Source organism: Rhinopithecus roxellana, chromosome 15 (assembly GCF_007565055.1).
Source record: "Rhinopithecus roxellana isolate Shanxi Qingling chromosome 15, ASM756505v1, whole genome shotgun sequence".
Lineage (NCBI taxonomy): Eukaryota > Metazoa > Chordata > Mammalia > Primates > Cercopithecidae > Rhinopithecus > Rhinopithecus roxellana.
Window position 1 is genome coordinate 98840004 of NC_044563.1, and position 19170 is coordinate 98859173.

The 19170-nt window shown below is 33.8% G+C and overlaps 1 protein-coding gene across 2 annotated transcripts in view; it reads left to right on the forward strand.

Annotated features, from left to right (window-relative positions):
• The window catches only part of CNTN5 (contactin 5), an 834919-nt gene that overhangs the window by 282887 nt on the left and 532862 nt on the right, over positions 1 to 19170 (forward strand). For both annotated transcript variants that reach the window (XM_030918933.1, XM_010357543.1), the window contains 2 exons: positions 12317 to 12440; positions 12551 to 12726. In XM_030918933.1, coding sequence (XP_030774793.1) covers positions 12317 to 12440; positions 12551 to 12726 — 300 coding nt within the window. The remainder of the gene's footprint in view (positions 1 to 12316; positions 12441 to 12550; positions 12727 to 19170) is intronic.

Consider the following 19170-nt stretch of genomic DNA (forward strand, 5'->3'; position numbering starts at 1 on the left):
AGTACTTTTGGCTAAATTTTATCATTAACATGATTTATTACCAGATTTGACCTGGCACATGGGCAGTGGCATCCTGACTCAAAGCAACCCCTTTGGTGACAATTTTCTGTTGTTTCCTCAAAATACTGTTTGTTGATAAATTGTTTTAGAGACACAAGCACAAAATGTCAATGATATTCTATGAAAATGAGAATTCTGTCTCGGAGGGGGAAAGTGTATTTTATTTGGATGACACTCTTCTAAGTAAAACACATCATGCCAGTTTCCCCAATTTAAAAATTGAGACCATTCTAATAATAACTTTACAGTCTTACGACCATTCATCAAAACTTTGATTTTATTCTCTTATTGTAGTCTTAATTTTAGAGCCATTTATTATTTTATATTTACCTGCTTTTTCACCATTGTAAGTATATGTGATGTGAGCAGATACCATTTCATAGTCTCCTCTTTATTCCCTTTCAGCACTTAGAATGGTGCATGGTTACTGGAAGCTTTACAAATATTTTTAAATAAGAAGGCATCTATTTAAGAACTGCTTCATTTGTCTTGAAATCTGAATTTAGGCTGAATTTCTACACCACGATAGGATATTTACTAAATATTTTTGAACACAATAGTGTATTTTGGATTATAATTGGAAAGGAGCAAAGAATAATGCCCACCTTCAAAAAGATGACCTATTTGTTTGGCATCCTGTGAATCTTAAGTTGGTGCAAATGTAATTAAGGTTTTGTACCATGAATTTTAAATCATAACTAGGCTCCAATACATCTTTATTAATCAAAATAGGAACCATTACAATCAATACATTTTTGCCAATGAAAAATAAATTTGTTTATTCCTGTAGCATAATATTCCGTGCTTCAGGATTCTACAAACTCTTGGAAAGCATTTTCTGCATGCTGCTGGTTGTGCAAGCATTTTTCCTGCAAAAAAAAATGTTGATGTGATTGAAGAAGTGGTAGTTGGTTGGCTAGAGGTCAGGTGAATATAGTGAATTAGGCAAAATTTCATAGCTCAATTCATTCAACTTTTGAAGTATTAGTTGTGTGACATGCAGCCGGGCATTGTGGTGGAGAAGAATTGGGCCCTTTCTGTTGACCAATGCTGGCTGTTGGTGTTGCAGCTTTTGGTGCAGCTCATCAATTTGGTTATCATACTTTTCAGATGTAATGGTTTCACCTATATTCAGAAAGCTATAATGGATCTAGCCAGCAGCAGACCACCAGTGACCATGTCCTTTTTTTTTTTTTTTTGCAAATTTGACTTAAGGAGGTGCTTTGCAGCTTCATCTCCATCCAACCACTGAGCTGGTCGTCATTAGTTGTATAAAATCCAGTTTACGTTGCACGTCACAATCTAATAGAGAAATGGTTGATTGTTGTTGCATAGAATAAGAGAATAGGACACTTCAAAATGATGTTTTTTTGGGGAGCGGAGTCAGCTCATGAGGTACCTACCTACTGAGATGTTTTACCTTTCCGATTTGCTTCAAATGCTAAATGACCGTCGAATGGTTGACACTGAGTTCTTCAGCAACTTCTCATGTAGTGGGAAGAGGATGAGCTTTCATGATTGCTCTCATTTGGTCATTGTCAACTTCCAATGGCCAGCCACTAAGTTCCTCATCTTCAAGTTTCTTGTCTCCTTTGCAAAACTTCTTGAACCACCACTGCGCTGTACATTTGTTGGCAGTTACTGCGCAAAATGTGTTGCTGATGTTGTGAGTTGTCGCCTCTGCTTTATGACCCATTTTGAACTCGAATAAGAAAACTGCTTGAATTTGCTTTTTGTCTAACATCATTTCCATAGTTTAAAAAAAAATCAAGTAAAAAGTCATTAGCAAAAAATCAAGAAACGCCCATTAAAATGATATATAACATAACCACATTTAACAATGCATTCCAATATCCAGTGGCAAACCCCAGCAAGGCAAAAAGTGCAGTTACATTGGCATCACCCTAACACATGGAGTTGGTGCGCTTTGATTGTTTTCATAAGTGATAACATTACTGCATCCTCTGACCTATCTTTTATAGCTGTACGAAAGTGACAAAAACCTATTAGACTTGCACTTTATTTATGTTGTGTGTACAATGAAATGCTACACTACCCATGAAACATTCATCACTATGCTTATTAATAAATAATGCTCTTCAATTCTTAAGAAATTCTTGAAAGTTTTATAGTTTATACTTGTTTAAGTTTCATAAACTTCATTTCAATGTTGAAAGACAACTAAAAGTTAAAGGAAGATCTGGACAATTTAAGAATTCATCTAAGATACATGGTGCGAAAAGTTTTTCTCACCTTGTAACTATTTATGGCATCATAAAATACAATTTCTGGTTAACACTTCAAAATTTCTTCAAATCATCACATGAAATATACTAATGATCATTAAAAGGGCATTTCTTAACATTTTATTGGGCATGATAGGCTGCTATTTCCTTTATATGATATTACTGGTACACTTACATTACATTATATGAGTAAGCTAATCACAGTCATAAATTACAGCTAACCAGCAGGCAGAACGATTGGAGCCTGGCATTAGATGCAATCCCTGAGAAAAATCAGCACAGAAGTTGATGTTTAAAAAGAAGATTTAAGCCTGAAAGGCAGATTTAGAATTGAGGGAGACATGATAACTTTGGGTCATGATTCAAGAAAACAGTCGAAACAGTGATCCAAAACCAAAAAGCAAGCCTTTCTGAGAGAACCTGGCTGCGGGAGTCTCAGATGGATGATAGTTAAAATGTCTTGGAAGGAAGGAAGTTTTAAAGTTAGTATCTGGGTAGCCTATCAGTAAGTGACAGAAGTTTTGGAAGGAGTTAGAGCCAGACAATAACTTGATCCTAGGCCAGGACTCTATAAAGGAAACTATTGTCTGCATAACAAGATAATATACAGAGAATCCCTAATTGAAGGTAGTTTGATTTACAATTTTTAAACTTTATGATTGTGTGAAAGTGATATGCATTAAGTAGAAACCATACTCTGAGAACCCATACAACTACTCTGTTTCTGACTTTCTGTAGAGTTTTCAGTAAATTACATGAGATGATAAAACTGTATTATAAAATAATCTTTGTGTTAGATGACTTTGCTTATGTGGAGACCAATGTGAGTGTTCTGAACAACTTTCAGGTAGGCTAGGATAAACTCTGATGTTCAGTATATTAGTTGAATTAAATGCATTTTTGAATTACAATATTTTCAATTTATGATGGGTTTATTGAGGTGTAATCTTATAAGCTGAAGAGCATCTGTACTACTGCTCCTAGAAACTTCACTTGGAGATAGGGAGATGGGACTTCCAGAGTCATAATTTATAGTAGAACTGGATCTTCCTTTTCAAGATCCCCATCGTCTCCCGTTTCTTGCTCTAGGTCAGTGATTCTCAGTTGCTGTATCACCTCCTTCTTCAATGTGTTTCAGACATTTGTGAGGGTAGTCTCAGCTATTCAAGGATGTTACTTTCATTTAGAGAGTAGAGACCAGGAATTCTAAATGTCCTGTGATTGCAAAGCACAGAACTCTTAAGTGTCCTGGCAGGCATTTTTGTGAGTGAAAATTCTCTTTATAATTATCTGGTAAAATAATCTGACTTGATATCATATTACTTGATATTATATTACATGGTGTTTTTAAATACTGTGGATATTTCAATGCAAACACTATATGAATTACAAGATTATGCTTAGTTTTGTTCAGAACTTAACCAGAGGTTTCTGTCCATTTAGAAAGCATACTACCTAACACCAGTGCACTTTGAGCCACTAATTCTAGACACCTGGATTAGTTTCCATTTGTAGATGCTGCATTCATGGGGATTTTGTGAACAAAAGCTCTTGATTGCTTCTTTATGTTGTCTATTATAATTCTGAAAACGTACATACTGAAAATGTACATTTTGAATTAAATATTATTTTAGGCTGGGCACAGCGAATCGTGCCTGTAATTGCAGCACTTTGGGAGGCTAAGGTAGAAAGATTGGTTTAGCCTAGGAGGTCGAGGCTGCAGTGAGCCATGATTGTGCCACTGCACTCCATCCAGCTTGGATGACCGAGCAAGACCTTACTTCAAGAAACGAAAAAACCAAACCACAATTTTACAGTAAACGACTATACCTTTATTTGTCCTTTTTAAATCATTTTTAAAAGAATTACTTGCAGGTAGTTAGAATATTCATTAATTTTATCTGACAGTCACAAAAGGAGAGTATAAAATAGTTAAAATTCAAAAACTTTGAGAAACTGCTAGATGGATGTAAGGTACTTTTGCTCCATTTCATACTGTTTTTCTCAACTTGGTGAGACTAGGATAGATGGGGTTACTGCTAAGGCTGGGGGATAACAAAAGAGTAAGGGAGGAACAGGACTACATATATATGATTTTATAATTTACAAGTTTAGTTTAAACATCTCTGATTTATGCTACTCCAGATGACTGTCTCCACAGCTAGCTCTTGGCTTGCCTCCATAGTCAAGACCATTTTGCCCTAGCCATTTAATTGATACCTTGTTTTCCTGGTATAAAGCTGCAAGAGAGCGATCCAGAGTAATTCAGGAGTTTCCCTTCTTGTATGTCTACCTTCCATTTTTCAGTTAACTGTTTGAAGACCTATTGCTTCCATGATGCAAACTCCTTTCAAAAATTTTATGTTCCCCTCCAAGGAGACTCTGTCCTTTACCCAGCTAATTGAGTCCTACTTTGCTGTATGTGGTTGCCCTGTGGTGGGTAAGATCAGTACCTGTCACTAGCTAAAATTGGTTCAGAAGCAGAAACTGATGATGACACATGTGTTCAAAAAGGGTATGAAGAGATTGATTCTTTGTAACATGAGGCTTTCTGAGAACACACATTGGTATGAAAACAGCCTGAGTGAAGAAAGTAATGAGTGGCTTGGGTTTTTAATTGTGGTTGTGAGGTAGGGTTGGGATAAGGGTTCCTATGTGGGCCAGGGTTTGTGTGGTGTAAACTTCTCCCCTGGAGTCAAGGCAGGAGGTGCCCAGCTTCTGACCCTGCCCAGAGGTGAGGCAACAGAAAAAAGGCAAATAATGTGGCTGGAAAGGTGTCAGTGGTCAAAGAGCTGACATAATTTCAGACTTAATTTCCTGAGTCTATGGTGAACGTCAGTCACTTAAAAATCCAAAACAAGAGCCACAGCAGCACCCATACAACATAAACGTATCCATAATAGCACTGGGCCTTCTAGAAGGGTTAACAATAGGATTTAGGAATGGAAACATAAGGATGAAAACCCATTTTCAGAATATGGCCATATGAAGAAGGCTTGGAGCTCAAGAATTAAGTAGAAAGCTAATTTAAAAAACTGGAGTACTATAACTGGTCAAGCTGAATATATGGTTGACTGGTTAAATACCTCCTGTCATAGGCCCTAGGCCTGGAAATATATGCTAGCTAAGTAGTAAGCAATCAAGTGGTCTGAACTAGAAAAGATGGTTATCAGCAAGACTGTAATCTAATTGTTACAGGAAAGAGGTCCAGATACAGACCCCAAGAGAGGATTCTTGGATCTTTTGCAAGAAATAATTCAGGGCAAGTCTGTAAAGTGAAAGCAAGTTTATTAAGAAAGTAAATAAATAAAATAATAGCTACTCCATAGACAGCCCCAAGGGCTGCTCGTTACCCATTTTTATGGTTATTCCTTGGTTATATGCTAAGCAAGGGGTGGTTTGTTCAAACCTCACCCTTTTAGACCATATAGGGTAAGTTCCTGACTTTGCCATAGCATTTATAAACTGTCATGGTACTGGTGGGAGTGTAACAGTGAGGACAACCAGAGGTCACTCTTGTGGCTGTTTCTGTTTTGGTGGATTTTGGCTGGCTGCTTTATTTTAGCCTGTTTTATCAGCAGGGTCTTTATGACCTGTATCTTGTGCTTACCTCCTGTCTTATTTGTGACTGAGAAGCCTTAACCATCTGAGAATGCAGCTCCGTAGGTCTCAGCCTCATTTTTCCCAGCCCCTATTCATGATGGAGTTGCTCTGTTTCAAATGCCTCTGACATGATGATGATATACAGTTCAATGAACTTTGTTTCCTGATGAAATTTCATCTTCTTTAATAGTTAAAAATGATTTTATTTTAATATAATATTAGTCAACATAAGAAACTCTGGACACTGTAACAAATTACTTTTTAACACAATAACGTGTTTCTTTTGTATTCACATCACATTCTGCTTAGTTGTTGAATGAGGTACTCTCCGTATGGAAAGTTTTGGAACCACATTCAGTGGATCTAATATCTTTGATATCTACTAAAGCCTTATTGGCATCTTCTGCTCCTCTACCTTTAGAGAATTGACAAATAAGAGAGGATAAAGGGTTGTGCGTGATTTTTTTTGTAGCCATCCTTGGATTTTACATACAACATGTCAGTCTAGAAATAACTGACATGGCCCCATATCAAACCTAAAAAAGGCCAGTAAAGTGTTCCAGTGTTCCTAGGAAAAGGAAATGGGATTAGGGAGCATTTAGCCAGTACTTGTCACACATGAGTTAAAAAAACCTATTAAATAGAATGTGATAATGATGACATTAAAATTACACTCTGATAATTTTAACATCGTGTTTAAAGTAGGCTCTTCGGAAATACTTCTTTATTGATTGATTATGGTTAAAATTATTTAAGGTCAGTTCTGTGGGTTATATAGAAACAGATTTGTTTTAGTAAAAGCTAAAAGTGAAAACAAAAACTTCATTTTGGTTAATTTCTCATTTTTCATAATATTTTGTTAGTGGAACTTAAGGTATTCTTAGTAGAAACTTCATATTTTAAGATTAAAATATTTTAATCTTTTAAAATATGAAGTTTATAAAATATAGAAAATATGACAATTTCTATGAATTAGTTATATTGACATGCAGGTAAATGTAATTACCAGAAAATCTTGAGTAAAGTACATCTATTATGGAGTAGACTTGAGTAAAAAACTGTCCTCATCTAGGACACAAATTGATGGTTTTAATTTTAAGATGAACTTCATTTTCAGACAATAATCTGTTATGACCTCACATATTACTGGATGTAACCAAGCTAAGACTGGATATAGATCCCACAGAGATTTTTAGAAATGATGCCTGAAATGAATCATTCTTCTTCCAGTTCTGAAAGCTTATGGCTGAATGATAGCATAAAAATCAAACATCTATCAGGTATTTTTATTTTCTCCAGTATCACACTTTGTAAATGATACTTTTATCTCTTATTTTTTGTTTTTTTATTTTTTATTTTAAAAATAATTTTCTTGCAATTAATATAGGGAGAGGAAAATGGTTTATTAGCTACCTATTCCTATATTTAAAAAATCCTCAAAACTTAGCAACTTAAAACAACAGTCAAGCATTTTTCTCTTCAAGTCTGAAATCTGAGTAGCTTAGCTGGGAGGTTCAGGCTCAAGGTCTTTCAGGAGGTTGCAGTCAAGCTATCAATTATAGCTCCATTCTCACTTGAAAACTCCACAAAGGGAGGATCCACTTAAAAATTAACCTGCGTGATTGTTGGTAGGCCTCAGTTTCTTGCTGCCTTTTGGCGAAGCCAGATATTTCAGTTCCTTATATGTCGGCCTCTCCACAGCCTGGAAAAGTATCCTTTGGATATGCAACTGTCTTCTTGAGGGAGTGACCCATGAGAGAAAGTGTACCCCAGAAGGAAGCTGCATTACTTAGTATTAGAAGTAATATAGTATACCTTTTGCTTTTAGTTAGAAATAAGTCATTAAGTCAAGCTGACACTCACCGGGAAAGAAATTAAGCTCAACTCCTTGAAGGGAGGGTTATCAAAGAAATTGTAGACATATTTTTTAAACTACCCCAAGTAGCTTTGGGAAAATTATTCACAAGTTAATCGGTCTAAAGATGGTAGAAAAGGCATGTTTACTTTATATCATTATTTTGAAATACAATTAAAAGATCGAAAAGGAGACATGAAAAGGTTACCTTCATTGAAACAAGGAAAAAAAGACTTGAAAATAATGAGGAAAGAAATATCCAACAATTGCCTTTGTCCTCAGACTTCAGGACAAATACCAGTTTGCGTAATGGTAAGTCATCCAGCCCTTAAAAGAAATGTGTACTCAATTGTTCATTAATAAATGTAAACTAATAGGTTGAAAAAGTCTGTGTAAAAGTTGACAAATGACTCAGGATACTTCAGAACATTTGGAAGGAGGCATTAAAATAAACTACTCTGAGAAGCCTTAAATATTTCTTTTTTTCCATCTAAGTTTTTGTTTGGGAGGACCATTGAATTTGAGGCAGAGGGAAGGAGGCAAGAGATTCAGAAATCGTCAGATGTTAGTTAAGCTCCTAACTTGAGGATTTTCCCTGTGTACCACGCAGATGTCCTAAAAAGGAAATCAGGTTAATACAGATACATAACATCTGTGCATTCAGATATTACAGATAATCACATTACTAACAACAGTTTAAAGAAGGAATACATGAAACCAAAGTAGATATAAGATAACGGAAGAAATGATATGTAAGTATTGGAGCTCGGGAAACAAATGGAAGAGAAAACGATTAAAGAGTTGAAACTCTTATTAGTAGTAATATAGTTGCACCTAATTAGATAGTAATATAGCAACCAAACTCAACAAAGTCAAATAAAAAAGAAGATATAGAAGTCATTACACAGTTTATGGAGAAAACTTTTTTTTTTTTTTAAAGAAAAACAAGGTATGCCTAATTGGTCTGAGGAGAAAAGAGCAAATGAGAAATAAATTTTCCCGAAAAAGTCATTAGACTGAAAGTTAAAAAGGCCATCTGAGTCTCAGAAAAAGAAAAAAAAAAAAAAAGACATATCCACCATAATTATTGACACTCAAGGGTGGGTAAAGAGTGCTGTGGGTGTCCATGTGTAAAATCCAGTCACTTAAAAATGATGAAAGTCAGACCGGAGTCAGACTACTTCACCATGGTAATGTCCAATGTTACCAGAGGGTGGAAAAATACACACAAAATCATTAGTGAAATTAGTAGTGAACATGTAATTTGATACCTACCAAGTTGTCTCTTAATGATGAAGACAAAATAGATATATTCTTGACTATGCAAAAAGGAATACGGCATACAAGAGCTTCTTTTTGGTAACAAATAAGGAACTTAGAAATGGAAAAATCATGGGAAGGTACTAAGTATGTAGTCTCATAATAAGAACTATTAAGAAATTTTGTAAAATATGATTATCAAAATTGAGAAAATTTAAGAAGTATACTTGGGAAGTTCGTCATTCTTTGTAGCAGAGAATAAACAGATTATTTCCAAATTGAAACAATTCTTTTCTATGCACACACACACACACACACACACACACACATATGTTTTTTTTTTGGATGGAGCTTCACTCTTGTTGCCCAGACGGGAGTGCAATGGAGCGATCTTGGCTCTCTGCAACTTCCACCTCCAATGTTCAAGCGATTCTCCTGCCTCAGCCTCTGAAGTAGCTGGAATTACAGGCATGCACCACCATGCTCAGCTAATTTTGTATTTTTGGTAGAGACAGGGTTTCACCGTGTTGGCCAGGCTGGTCTAAAACTACTGACCTCAGATGATCCCCCCACCTCAGCCTCCCAAAGTGGTGAAAGTACAGATGCAGGCCACCACACCTGGCTATTTTCTATGTAGATTTAGCTAATTGTTTTCTGTCTCAGTTTTGTCATCTCTAAGATAAAAGGACTAATTATTGCCAATGGTGATTGTGAGTGTTTCGTGGTATTATGCATGAAAAGTATTCATCATAATGTCTGGCATATAGTAATTATACTAAAAGTAAATATTAGTTATTATTGATCACAGTTTATTCAGTGCTTGCAATATACAAGGTATTTGCAAATGTTAATACCAACTGATATTCATACTAATATTGGAAAGTAGGCATTATTATCCACAAATAATACATAAGTAGCAGATAATCAAAGATGTTTGGTTCATGGCTAAAAATTACTACTACTGGAATTTGAACCTAACTGTGTCCAAATCTAAAGCTCAAGAATTGTCTATTATATAAAAATATAACACATACTTATATGTGAATTTTATGCAACATAGGTATTTTTAATGTTTAAGTCATAGTTTTAATGTGTAAAGATCAGAAACAGTTATTCACAATGTAATTGTGCATGTTAATTCTTAAAATTTGATTTATACAAATTTTGACATAAAAATTTATAAAATTTTTCCAAGTTTTTATAAACTCATAATTCTACAACAAATACAAAATTTTGACAATAATTTTCTCTAGTTATTTATTAAATCATCTATTTTCCTTTTTCATGTTGAATACAAGTTTTAATTGACAGCAATATAATTCGGTACTGTGAAACACATTTTGGTTACTTTGGTGTAATATTTTGCTGTAGCTTAAAAAACCTGCAGCTAGGCCAGTTGAGGTGGTTCACTCCTACAACCCCAGCACTTTGGGAGGCCTAGACAGGTGGATCACTTGAGGTTAGGAGTACAAGACCAGCCTGGCCAACATGGCAAAAACCTGTCTCTACTAAAAATACAAAAATTACCTAGGCATGGTATCTGGAATTGCAGCTACACGGGAGGCTGTGGCAGGAGAATCGTTTGAACCTAGGAAGCAGAGGTTTCAGTGAGCCAAGATCGTGCCACTGCACTCCAGAAAGAGTGGGAGTGAGACTCTGAAAAACAAACAAAAACAAATCCTGCATCTAGGTTATCTAGGACTCAAAATATCTGCCCTTACATGCTCATAGTGAGTGCTCAGTTTTTATTTGGTTTAGAATACTATGAAAACTCCTGTTTTGCTTCGCCAAAACAAAGTATCATATAATATATTTAAAGAAAGCAAATCATTTTACTCTGAATTTGTTCTTCTAAATATGAGGTGTATATCTTTTCCCAGGAGTTTATTTAGCTCAAATTTCCTGGAACATTTATTTTTATACTTTTTTCTTAACATTTTCTTGTGATTATCTGCAGAAGATATAAACTTCTGTTTAATACAGATATGGGAAATACGTCTTTCCTGAAATCATTTCTCTATCTTTATCTATAGCAGTAGTTTTTAACAAGGGTCATTTTGATCCTAGGACACATATAACAGTGTCTGGATACATTTTTTATTATTACATGTTGGAGAGGGATGCTACTGGAATCTAGTGGGTAGAGGCCACAGATGCTGCTAACCATTCTGCAATGTACAAGATAGCCCCCACTCAACAGAAAGATCTGTCCCAAAACGTCAGTGGTGCAGAGACTGAGAAACTTGATCTAGGGATATTATGTGATCAAATTCATGATGAATGAAAATTAAGCAAAAAAAGATTTACTTTTTCACAAATTCACAATTCAGGATGCTGTAGATCTTAGATATGCACACAATGCTCTTAATGTTTACATAACTGTGGGCTAAAATAACTTACTTGTATTCTCTTCTGTACATTTACTAATCATTTCTCCAGCTAACTTAGTCTAAAACTCAAGTCCAAGTTGACATTTGAAGTCCATTTTTAGTCTTACTTTCTTCATGAAATTTTCATTAGCTTCAAATTACTTTTATCACACACAGAATATCTCTGAGTATTAGCTAACTAAAATAGAATCGAGTACCTGGTATATAGTAGGCAATAAATTTATGTGCTCTTCCCACTGGCCTCCACCTCCTTTTATGACTTTTGTCTTCTGATATTATACAACTAAATATTGACTATTTAGTTGTATAAAGTTTTGCCATTTTATTTAAGTTGTCTTTTTTGAAAGCACGTCTTATTTATTCCATGGAAATACCTTTGTTCACGTTACATCATTTTTTTACACTCCAGAATTGTTAGCACTAAATGTAGTGAATTAATGAAGAATATTAAAATAAAAAATTGCAAAAGGACCAACATTTTCATACCTGTAGCTCCTAAGTAGTGATACAATATTAATGTATTACTTTTGCGTGTGTATTATTTTTAGAATTCTAAGAGTTTAGCAAACTATCAGGTTTTTTAAGATTATGTTTATGCTTAATATAATCCTTTAGTCTGATTTTGAAAAATGAAAACATAAGCATATTTAAAATATAAATATCTGAGATGTTTGTTTTTGTGTATTATATCTTTAACAGCATTTTTACTTGATTAAAAATTACATTTGGTTCTTTACAATTTAATAAAACAATGCAATTTTCTAGCTATTCCTTCTTTTGGGAACTTGTTGATTACAAGAAAAGAGCAAGAATTTTGAATATAGGTAAGATGGAAAAGAAAAAAACACAAAATATCTTGCTAGTTTAAGGAAGTTTAAAATGTGTCTGTTTTGTCTTTACAGAAAGTGTAGACTATGGGCCAGTTTTTATACAAGAACCAGATGATATTATTTTTCCAACTGATTCTGACGAAAAGAAGGTAGCACTGAATTGTGAAGTTCGTGGCAATCCAGTTCCCAGTTACAGGTAGGAATTCACTGTTAATCATTTTTCTTAAGCCTTAAAAACTTTCCATCAGTGATATTCTGACACTCCCAGAGAGGATTATACATATTTGTCTTCTGATTTTTCCTAAGATGGCTTCGAAATGGAACAGAAATAGATCTGGAAAGTGATTATCGCTACAGTTTGATAGATGGCACCTTCATTATAAGCAATCCAAGTGAAGCAAAGGATTCTGGTCATTATCAGTGTCTAGCAACCAACACTTTGGGGAGTATTCTTAGTAGAGAAGCTACACTTCAGTTTGCCTGTGAGTAAAATATATTATTTTTCTATATATATGTGTGCATATACAGTATGGATTTTTAAACTTTAGTTCAGGAAAGAAAAGCTTAAGATCTCAAAGTTTTAAATGTGGTAAAACCATGGTAAGACATGGTAAGAATTCGAATTACGCAAACAGTTCATTTCTTCTTGGGGTATTTTGAAATTTTCTGAAAGATGTGCTGTCTTCAAAATAAACCTGATATACTATCCTGAGAGGTCAAAGTCCTTTTCATTAAAGTAGATAAAGTTCTAGAAGTCATAACAATGTATTTTGAAACACACCACTTATTATGTATTATTTTTAAGTCTTTGAGTTCAAATTAAGGTTTCTTTGAGAAAAAAATTTATAATTCAAATATCTTTTGAAATCTGATTCTCTCCATCTCTTTTTTAAAATACCTACTTTTGTCTTATCTACTAGAGTCACCATTTGCTATGGATTTCTAAGAATATAAGATAGCATATTCTAAAAATTCTGGTTATATTCAGGTAACAAAAAATACCTCTGAAATGCTAATATTTTATATTTTGACTCTGTCTTCCAGATGTCCCAATTTTGTATTGCAAAAAAGATACCATATCTGGCTATACAGAGATAGATACGCGCGCGCACACACACACACAGGAATATAAGCATTTCTAAAGTAGATAACATACCTGATTAACTGAAAATTAGCTGGGCGTGGTAGTGGGCGCCTGTAGTCCCAGCTACTTTGGAGGCTGAGGCAGGAGAACTGCTTGAACCTGGGAGGTGGAGGTTGCAGTGAGCCGAGATTGCACCACCACACTCCTGCCTGGGCGACACAGCAAGACTCGGTCTCCAAAAAAAAAAAAAAAAAAAAAAAAAAAGAAAAAGTGTGTGTATATGTGTATATATAATTAACTGAATATATTTATTCTTAAAAACTCTTGAAATTATTTTACTTACAATGAGAGCTTACAATAAACTAAAAATAGGCTAATAGGCAAAATATTTTATTATTCCTTAAGAAGTAATCCTACTTGAAATTAAATTCTTGAGGATAGAAGCTCTAAAAAATACTGAGACCAGGAATCTTTATATTAATAATTAAACTGTAATTGTATTGGCTACATAAGAGATCATGAAATGATTTTTAAATTAAAATTACACCTGGAAAAATGTAATAATTGATCTTTCTCTATATAATCTTTCTCAGGTATCATTTCTAATTAACCCAGAATTCAGACACCCTATTAGAGAAGTATGAAATAGAAAAGGAAAGAATAAAGAATTGATAATAAATACAGTTTGAGGAGCACCAAGATAGGTCCTAGAAAAATGTAAATATCATCTTTTAAAGTAGATTTGCCTAAGAAATTCAGATAGGTACATTTACATAGGCCAAAGATACCAAGATATCAGCCTAAATAGATTCTTTTTTATTTCAGAAAATATCATGTGGTGTATCACAGAACCTAACAGTTTACATTATGCACAATTAACAAAGTAACCTAATAAACTAAATAACCCTCATAGTAGCTCCTTTATTCAATGGTCTTTTCAAGATAGATGCAGCATATCCAGAAAATATGCTTCACAAATATTAATGGCTTGTGCCTTACACTTTGGTCTACAGTATCTGATACAAGATACACCAGTTAGGTATAGCCTGTATGTCTTTTGTTTTTCCCTTTTTGGAGGCAAATTATGCCAACTTTTTCTGCATGTGTTTACAGCAGAAAGCTATTTATTTTGCATATCCATATGACTGTCCTAGGTTTTCTGGAAAGACCAAACACAGTTGTCAAATACACTCACCTGAAATGAGGACTTTGGCACCAGCATTTACAGTTCAGTGACCAGGCATGGGAAGTACTAGTTATCCTAAGTATCTTACCGATTTAGCAAGAAGCTGTCTTCAACTTGATGTAGAGCAATATCTCCTTATTTTTAACTTAAACATTACGGGCTTACATATGTATTCAGTGGTAGCACCTTATGACTCTATCCCTCTCCACTTTCTAGCAAACTCAGGTCATTGGCTAGATATGCATAAAAACCCACAAGGTACCTGGTTAAAGCAGACAGTTACACAGGGAAGACCAATTCTGCCTCAAAGTTATTTCTCCACCTAGATGCCATTATGCTTATTCTTATGATACTGAAACAAGTCCTTTAGATGTAGCTCCATCTATTTTTCCAGTTTGTCTTTGAAAATAAACGCAAATATGGGCAGTAGGGAGAAAAGATGATTTGATATACCTTACTAGTATACCTGGATGGGAGTTTGGGTGCTGTAGGATTCAGGGACTGTGAAGCGTTCAGGGATTAGGGAGTGAAAATGAGGTAGGAAGTTGGGGAGAACAAAGAAAAGGGGTTTCTGAAATGAAGTGAAAGAAGACAAAGCCAATGTGAAACTGAAAAGCTTGGTCGGCAGGCCTTACGCGTGGCTCATGCCTGTCATCCCAGCATTTTGGGAGGCTGAGGTGGGCCGATCACGAGTTCAGGAGATCAAGACCATCCTGGCTAACATGGGGAAACCCACCTGTACTAAAAATACAAAAAATTAGCCGGGCCTGGTGGCACGTGCCTGCAGCCCCAGCTACTAGGGAGGCTGAGGCAAGAGAATCGCTTGAACCTGGGAGGCAGAGCTTGCAATGAGTGGAGATCGCACCACTGCACTGCAACCTGGGCGACAAAGCGAGACTCCGTCTCAAAACAAACAAAAAACTTGGTTGGCAACTTTCCTTTATATTGTGTTTTCTGAAGACTAGGCTTGCAGGTAAATGTATTTAATAGAATACAGTCACTATTGTTGGAGTGTTTAATGTCTGAAGGGATTTTTGTGGAGGAATGTTTATTACTTCTGTCACATTTTAAAGCTGAAATATTTTATATCCACCAGACATTATGTATCTAAAAATTTAAATATTCATTATACAACTAACATTTCAAAATCAATATATTTAATAGACTGAGACATTATTAAAGCATATTTAATCAAATTTTGTTAAACATTTATTAAATATTGAATATATGAGTCTTAAATGTATTAAATGTTTTAAAATCAGACTAAATTTGTAAATCATCAAAATGATTGCAAAACTTTTCACTAATACAGTACTTACAGTTATAATTCCTCCTTATACTTATGCTTGAGGCATATTTGCATATGTTATTCAGTTTATAATAATTGAATATGTATTTTTACCTTTTACACATTAATTTTATCATATGTTATAAAATACCTTTTTAGATTATTTTTTATGCTGTGCTAGTGCTATCATGATCTGCCAAAATCAAACTTAAAGGACTGTATTACCCGATTCAAAGTGTATTTTTGAGTTACCAACCCAATGAGTTTTGATTGCCTCTTTCAAATTTGAGATCTGTTTAACAGACTAGTTCACTTTTGCGATTAACCATTATTATTGCTACATCAATGGTACTTTTTAAATCTTCAGCTTTTACTTTTGCCTTTTAGAATATGAGAACGTCGCTTGAAATTATGTGATTCTAAAACTTGTTGAACAGTGTTTAATAAACATAGGATGGGGCTCTCCTAATTATAGCCATAAAAAATGTACTAATTTGTATTATATAACAGGTATATACTTAATTGAAGAAGTTTTCCATGTACTAACATAATATCAAATTATCCATATACTAACAATTATTATATATATTTATTATGAAAAGATAAATATTAAGTATAATAAAATGTAAATATATGCCATTGAAGTTATCTTTCTTTTGCATGAAAATTACATATTTTCAAAGAAAAATTTCTGATTTTCAGTATCATTAAAGTCAGATGGTTTTTTGTTGATTCAACATATATATATATATATATATATATATATATGCATGCATAATTAGTATACTGACACTCCCTTAATGCTAGGAGTACTCTTACTTAACCAGAAATATATTTTAAAATATTCTGCCTTTCCACTAATAACAGCTTGTCTTCCTGCTCCCAACCCCTTGTCAGGCATAGATTGATCGCTTTTCAATGACTATAATGTTATAGAGACTAAAATCTTGGTGCTGCAGGAGCATATTAGATAGCATCAAATAAGTTCTGGTGGTAGATAGGATAACATTATTGCTAAGCCAGATAGTAAAAAATATTTTTAAAAAATAGGTTTTGAATGTCTCAAGCTCACATTGATAGCTTATATTTACTGAATGCTTACTTTTGTGGCAGACAATGCTCTGTTTTAAATACATTAACTCATTTTATCCTCATAACCAACACATGAGTTGTTCATGTTGTAAAATGTAAATTCATTTTTCAAATGATACCTCTAACTTAACCCTAATGGTACTCAATCTTTTCCTATTCCAGTATAAATATGTATTGGATTTCTTTTTGTCCTAGCCAGTTTGATTTTAGAAGTTCTTCTGAACCTGAATTAAATTGGAATGTTTTTTTAAAATCTCATGCTTGCTTCCTTAGTCATTTTACAATTTATTAACATCTGTGTAACAAAAATTAACGTTAGTAATGGAAATAAGCATGCAATCATAGTGTCCTGCATTACTTCTCATTGTTCAAATTTAGTTTAAAACCACTTATTTAATTTTCCTTACAGAAGTTTAAGAGTTTAGGAGACACTGACTTTCTTTCCAATCCTAGAATTTCGGGTTTATAGTAATTTTGATGTGTAATCACTCTTTCTTACTAACATTTTTTTCTTTTAATAAAACCTTTCTTCATAATTTCATTATTTATTGAATAAGCTACAGTTAGGACCTAGAAAGCTAAATTTTCTAAATTAATTTGAGACAGGACAAAGATAACTGCAGCTATTGTCAAAAGCTGATATCATCATAGGTCCTAGCTTTTGCAGAAAATGATGATAAGGAAGTGAGTGTTTTATTAATACCTGGTGATGTAGCAAAAATAAAATTATGGGTAGCATTTGGAAAAATTAAGCAAGTATAAAGCAAGTTAAATTGTTCTTAAAGTTTCATTTCTATTCATCTGTCCCCCAATATATTAACAAATATAAAACAGCAAATGTATGCTTATATACTAGTGTTATTTTATTAAAATATTTAATATTTACCTCTGTCCAAAGGTGATTTTTTTTGAGTTGCCATATAAGATATATGCTCAAAATATATGCATAATTAAGTGAATATAGTCCTAGGAAAAATAGACCTTATAACAGCTCAAGATAGTACAGGTCAAGATAGTACAGATCATAAAGTGAGACAAATATTTCCCTGGTGGTCAAAGCAAAAGAAAGAAGTAAAAACATGTGAAGGAATCTAACAGGATCACATTCCCCTGCACACCCAACACTTCCTCAGAGAAGCAAATCTCCTCTTGACAAATTTTCATAGAAATTTTTCATTTGAGGGTTTTTATTGCAACCTCTACAGCATCCCTACATCAATTCAATGGCAAGTTTAATTAGCTTGACATAAAGCCAATAATGTCTTTAACCAGAACTAGAATTTAATCATGAAGCCATTTACTTTATTCACTGATTATTATTTTTTTTTTTCCTAATTTTGATTTGGACAACAAATAGATTTGAGCAGCTGCTCTGTGGTGGTTCATCCACCCCAACCTGCCTCATGGGCTTAAATGTCTACCCATGAGGAACTTCATTTTAAATTTCCTCTAAATAAATATTTATCTATAAACATGGTTCAGCTTAGTTAGTGTTAATACTTATTTAGCATTAATAAACCTAACCCTCACAAGGGTGTAGTAAAAATTAATGAGGTGGAGAAGTCATGTTAGTGAACTAGTTTTTAAGGTTAAAATTAAAAGCATAAGCACAAAGCTGGAGTGATTTTCTAGGGATGATTTTACTGATTATCAATGAGATTATGTTTGACAAAATATATTTTATTCCTGAAGCCTATGTTTATCATGAGAATAATTTCCTCAGCTGCTGTAGTGATTTCTCTTCAGTGACAAGCAAGAATACGCCATATAAAACTTTGTCACTCTCACACTTCTCAAACATCCTTCAGAAATCCAAAGCTCATAGCAGTTTCTCCACAGTTGGGACTTTTAGAAATAATTCATGCCAGAAAGTCAAACATAAAATGAATCAGGAATAAAATCTCCCTATGCTGTATCTTACTTCAAAAATACCTTTATATGCAATTCATGGTAAATTGATAGTTCCTATCTAAATTTGAACATACTGCTTTTCAGGGCATTTAGTGATTCAGATCCAGAATATTCCATTCGTTTTCCTTGAAGCAGTTGATTAAAATAACCTACTTAACTCTTTGAGAGATTATATGACTTTTGTAGGCTTTGTATTTAAGCCCTTTAATTTAACCTTTCATTTTCATATAAAACTCAAAAATTACTTCTCTGGCTTTTTTCATAACTTACTCTCCTAAGGTAAAATTGTCCTTAGAGTTTAAAGCCACATTTTACTAGTAGTGTTTAATATCTAATAAAATGATTTGAATAATCACAAACTCCAC